The 6000-nt window shown below is 42.7% G+C and overlaps 1 protein-coding gene across 9 annotated transcripts in view; it reads left to right on the plus strand.

Moving 5' to 3' along the window:
* The window catches only part of TRIT1 (tRNA isopentenyltransferase 1), a 71409-nt gene that overhangs the window by 43502 nt on the left and 21907 nt on the right, over positions 1-6000 (plus strand). For 3 of the 9 annotated variants that reach the window (XM_032432146.1, XM_032432136.1, XM_032432128.1), the window contains exon 11: positions 208-405. The exons of 1 other annotated variant lie outside the window; for it this stretch is intronic. In XM_032432146.1, the coding sequence (XP_032288037.1) occupies positions 208-377 (170 nt within the window). In that variant the 3' untranslated portion in view covers positions 378-405. Of the gene's footprint in view, positions 1-207; positions 406-761; positions 1031-1865; positions 1930-6000 lie in introns of those variants that run through there. 5 more of the 9 variants (XR_004302660.1, XR_004302659.1, XM_032432112.1 and 2 more) reach the window with 3 other exon arrangements.

The following is a 6000-nucleotide window of genomic DNA, read 5'->3' on the forward strand; positions in this document are numbered from 1 at the left end:
GATATAAAGCACCCAGCAGGGTACACTTAATGCATTGTAGCTTGCTGGCCATATAACTTTGCCTTCCCTTAAAAATGCTAAGCAGCTATACCAGTACATGTTGATCCTGTTATTGTTAAAGAAAAGGATTGTATAGTTAATTTTGTATGCTTCTAGGATTGATTCTAGAAAGTTCTAATGAGTTGTTTTTGTTTTGTTTTGTCTTAGCACATATAAAATCCAAATCCCACTTGCACCAACTGAAGAAGAGAAGAAGATTGGACTTGGATGCTGTAGCTACCGTAGAAAATCAGAGTATTTCTCCAGACCGTGACAAAGAGCTTAAAGAGAAAGGATCCCCAGGGCAGAATGAGAAAGAGCTGAAATCTGGTGTTTAAAGAGACATGTCCAGTAGCCTTTGCACAGGTAGGGACCCAGTTCAGGAGGGAGGGTTATGTCTGTATCCCCGTCTGGACTGAGGAGTGCTATGCAGAAAGCCCCCACCATTTTCTTTCTTTGGTGGTATAGTTTTAAAGTCTCGTGTTCTCTGTCATGGGAACAGCAGGCCTTGTTAGCTCCTTGTTTGGCTCATGTGCCTGGTAATGATGATTTGGGGAAGGAATTTTTTTTCTTTCAACCTTAAAGGTTCTATATTTGAAAGAGGCACAGATTGCACTTTTTAATACTTGAGGATCTTTTTGGTAATGAATACCTGAATTTCCTATATCCCTTAAAAAAAAGTTTTATGTCCCTGACTCTGGCTAAAAATATCTCATTTTCAGATACTTTTATAAAAGATGACTGAAGTATTGTGAGCCACAAATCAGGAGTTCTGGATTTGGGTGAATGACAGGAAAGGCCCAGCCCCAGTGAGATGATTAAGTGACCTCAACCAGTTCTTGGAATTCCACTGAGAAGGAGAGAAGGAGGTGGTCATGACGTGGCACTTGAAAACGAGACTTTAACATTTGTTGAGGTCCTCCTGTGTGATAATTACTATCACTGCTGTCTTTCTATTGAGTTAGGAGTCTATATTTTTATTAAAAGTTAAATAAAGAAAAAGTTTCCAAGAGTCTCTTTTTTTTTTTTTTTTAAAGATTTTATTTATTTATTCATGAGAGACAGAGAGAGAGAGAGGCAGAGGCAGAGGGAGAAGCAGGCTCCCCGCAGAGCAGGGAGCCCGATGCGGGACTCGATCCCAGGACCCTGGGATCATGATCTGAGCCAGAGGCAGACGCTTAACCGACTGAGCCACCCAGGCATCCCTCCAAGAGTCTCTTTAGTCCTTAAAAAAATGTATATTCCGTGTCTAGTTTATACACAGTAGGCTCTGTTATCAACATACATAATAGCTTTGGGGCATCTGGGTGGCTCAGTCGGTTAAGCATCCTACTCTTGGTCTCAGCTCAGGTCTTGATCTCAGGGTCGTGAGTTCAGGTCCTGCGTTGGGCTCCACACTGGGCTTGGAGCCTACTTAAAAAAAAAACAAACAAACCATGAAACAAAATAAAAACATGTTAGCCTTTTCTCAAACTTGACATTCTTCATATGATCATACTGTCTAGTCATTATTTAGCAAATGTTTATTGAGCACTTATATTCCTGGAAGACATAGAGGGTGTTTGGAGATGTGTGATTTCCAGCAATGTTGAGTATATGTATTTAGCATAAAATTAGGCATTTTTGTGTTTACAGTTCAGCATTAATTACATTCATAGTGCTATGCAACTATCACCTCTATTTCCAAAACTTTTTCATCACCCCAAACGGGGTGTATCCATTAAGCCATAACCTTACTCAAGTAATACTTTATTTGTTCAGAATCTACTAGATGACAGGCTAGAGGGAAAAACAGAGATAAAATGAGATGTCATTCTTGTTTTCAGGGAGCTTTGTTCATACTGTACAAACAGCCAGTCTAGGGAAGAGAATATCTAAAGGCCATAAGAGGTATGTAGAATTGTACTTTGGAGGGGAGGGAAGGGGGGGGAAGAGGATCATGGAAGAAGGAGCATTTCTGCTGGACTTTAAAAAGCAGTTCTTGGGGCGCCTGGGTGGCTCAGTTGTTAAGCGTCTGCCTTCGGCTCAGGTCGTGATCTGGGATCGAGCCCCCCATCGGGCTCCCTGCTCAGCGGGAAGCCTGCTTCTCCCTCTCCCACTCCCCCTGCTTGTGTTCCTTCTCTCACTCTGTCTCTCTCTGTCAAATAAATAAATAAAATCTTTAAAAAATAAATAAATAAAAAGCAGTTCTTGGTTAGCTGTGTGTAGGAGGAGAAGGTAAAGAACTATCAATCTTGGTTGACCTTTTTTAAACAGTGCTGAATTCCATAGCCTTACCTTTTTTTTCTTTTTCCTTCTAACATTTTTATTTTTTTTAATTTTTATTTATTTATTTATTTTTAATTTCTTTATTTGACGGAGAGATAGCACAAGTAGGCAGAGTGGCAGGCAGAGGGAAAGGGAGAAGCAGGCTCTCTGCTGAGCAGGGAGCCCAATGCAGGGCTCGATCCCAGGACCCTGGGATCATGACCTGAGCCGGAGGCAGCCGCTTAACCGACTGAGCCACCCAGGCGCCCTCCTTCTAACATTTTTTATAAGTTTTATTTTTTTGTTTACATAGTTCAGAATTTGTTTACATAGTTCAAAAATCAAAATGATATCAAGGACATTCATTAAGGGGTGCCTGGGTGGCTCTCTTTCTCTCTGAAATAAATAAAATCTTCATTTTTTAAAAAAATGTTATGTATTTGAGGGGCGCCTGGGTGGCTCAGTCGTTAAGCGTCTGCCTTCGGCTCAGGTCATGATCCCGGGGTCGTGGGATCGAGCCCCGCATCGGGCTCCCTGCTCGGCGGGAAGCCTGCTTCTTCCTCCTCCACTCCACCGGCTTGTGTTCCCTCTCTCGCTGTCTCTCTCTCTCTCTGTCAAATAAATAAATAAAATCTTAAAGAAAAAAATGTTATGTATTTGAGAGAGAAAGCACAAGCAGGGGGTGGCGGGGGTGGGGGCAGAGGGAGAAGCAGACTCCCCACCCAGCAGGGAGCCTGACGTGGGGCTCCATCCCACGACCCTGAGAGATCATGACCTGAGCGGAAGGCAGACACCCAACCAACTGAGCCGCCCGGGTGCCCCTAAATAAAATCTTAAAAAAAAAAAAAAAAGACATTCTTTGAGAAATCTCGCTCCCATCTCTATCCCCTTCTCCCCAAATAGATACTTACTAGTTTTTTCTCTCTCTCTCAAGAGTGTTTTAATGCAAAAATGAACAAATAGAAATATATATTCTTTCCCCCTCCCCCCCCTTACCCAAAAGAGCATTTAGCACATACTATCTTCATCTGTCACCTCTCCTGTTAGCAGCATCTGGGTGTGCATGGATTTCTCCTGCCACCTCTGTCAGGTCTCTTGTTTTGGGCGTTAACCATTTACCCTAGATTCCCCAGTTAATTCCAGCAGGGTTCACTTACCTTATACTGAACTTCATTCAGATGCTAGGGTTTAGGCCAAAAACCAGTGTCTGATGAATTCTTAAGCTATGGCCAGCCCATTCATTCAGCCAGCAGATACCTCAGAACTTACCATGTGCTTGGTGCTTTGCTAGACTCAGAGGATACAGTGGTGATCCAGAAAGTCCACACTGATTAAATAATTACAGAATTATAGCTGTAATAAGGCTGCAAAGAAATCACACTTGCTATAAGAGCAAGTAATCCGAGGACCTGCCGCCACCCCCACCCCCACCCCGAGTGTGTGAAAGTGTGCATGTGTTGGGGGAAGGCACGTAACATGGCACAGCATGATGCTAGGGCAGGAGTTTGGAGCCAGGTGTGTAGATATGGTACCACGTGACCTGAAGGCTAAGGTTCTCAACATGACTTCAGTGGCTTCTCCTCTCTCCTTCCCCACTCTGGGGGATATCCTGGACCTCTTGAGTTTTATTGAGCTTTACCCAATTTTAACGACTTTGAATTTCAAGAATAAAGATTTTCTAAGTCAAAGAAGAAATTATCTTTGTATCCGCCGCATGTTGTTCTTTACATGAAACATAATAGAGTTTTCCCAATCAGTTTTACATTAACTACTTCAGGAGCTAACAGAGCAGAAAGTCACACCTTCCCAGTGGAAGTGGGGATGAATATTTAACTGTGAGTCAAACAGGACCAAGCGCTTTATATACTTTCTCTTCTCACGTAGTCCTGGGAGGGAGATGCTGTTTCTCTTCCCCTTAACCAGTGGGCAGAGGGGCTCCGCACGGGAGGACAGCTGGTGAGCCGCAGTGCAGGCGCTGAGGCTCTGTTAAGCTGGCTGTAATTTTAGGAGGAGCCTTAGTCTCTCAAATGCTCTTCACTCAAGTCACTGAATATATTTTAAAGCTTTAAAAAAAGTTTCAACGGAGAAGCAGGAAAAACTAGTTTTAATAATCCTACCTCAAAAAACCTTTAATCCTTTCATCTGAACTCCCTGGAGCAGCAACTTCTCATTGAACTCACTACTATCTCTATGGCAATTGGAAATCAGGAGTTTCCTGAAAGAAAGAAATCCAAGTGCCTAATATTTATGAAGTACCTACGAAATTTAAGGCACTGTGGTTGTGCCCACTGCCCCATTCTTAGAAACTGTAAAGTCAACAAGATGAAATTCCTTCACCATGAGCAGGGAGCCTAGGGAAGAGGAACACTCACTAGAAATCAGCTTGGTGCCCCAGTCTGAGGCCCTGCACTGAGGTAGATCTCCCCTTCTCCGCCTGCTGCCTTCTGAATGACCTTGCTGTTGAGTGTAGGGAAGGGAAGTAGTTCTTCCTAGTGATTGTGGTAAACGTAGAGATGAAAGGATCCTTAGCACCTCCTTGGGCAGATGGGGAAACTGAGGCCCAAAACGTGGATATTCCATAGCCATAGAGCAGGTTGTGGCAAAGCCAGGACAAACCTCTGCTTCCCTCTGTTACTACTACTAAATATCTCATTCCAGACCTCATTTGAGAGCTGGAAAGGACCACGGAGACCAGCTCTGGGCTATTTGTTCAGCCTGGAGGGAGGATGAAGAGTGCCATTTTGTACCATCTGGCCTCAGCTAATCCCTAGACAAGCCGAGCCCTTTGGTCCAGGTGCTCAGAGCCTCCAGTCCACAGCAGTGCTCTCTAAATGGCTTTGGTAATTAATTCCAGCACTCAGCAAGCTATTTGGTCCATCTACCTCTGTCAGTAAAAAATTTTTTGCTCCAGTTTTATTGAGATAAAGTCGACATAGAAAGTAAAAATCTTAACTAGCTTTACAATTCTTGTAGTTCAGGCAATGCTGTTTTTAAGTGGGTAGGAAATACTTCGACTCTGAAAATCAGAGAGCAGGATTCTTAGTCTTTAAAATATTTTGCTTGATTTTTAGGGCTAAGCAGGAAAACTGTTCATCTATAGTCTAGGTACATGGTTTGATCCTTTGTAACCCTCAGTTCCTACAAAGAGATTTTTCTGCTTAAAACACAACATTAAAAACACCACCAACAAAAAAGCGCTAGAAGGCAAGCTTTTATGAAGGCAGTAACCTGTCTATATATCCCCAACATCTAGAAAATCAAGTGTTTGTTGAAATAATTACGTGAAAGCATAAAAGCTAAGTGGGTCTCTACATAAATGATCTGTTTTAATTATTAAATAACTTTAACCAGGATGAAGAAATCTTGAGATAGTAGCCACAGGAAGGAATTTCAGTATTTATCATCTGCTTGGGCAGTTAGGGCTATTTTCTAAAAAGATGGCTAACTGGTCACTTGTAAAGCTATTCAGCATACGTACAAAGGAAGCTGCATGATTTTATTAGTTAGGATGAAAGGCTAAGCTGCTGTAACAAAGAGGCTCGACAATACAGTGGCTTAAGGAACAAAGAAGTTTGTTTCTTTCTCACATAACAACTCTGAGGGGGAGTTAACATTTCTGAAGTGAGTGGTCCAGCTCAGTGGGGCAGCTGTGCTCCAAGCAGTTATTCAGGGACACAGACGGGTTCCTTATATCATGTTGCTTTTCCATCCTCT

The sequence above is a fragment of the Phoca vitulina genome, unplaced genomic scaffold, assembly GCF_004348235.1.
Source record: "Phoca vitulina isolate PV1807 unplaced genomic scaffold, GSC_HSeal_1.0 scaffold2, whole genome shotgun sequence".
Lineage (NCBI taxonomy): Eukaryota > Metazoa > Chordata > Mammalia > Carnivora > Phocidae > Phoca > Phoca vitulina.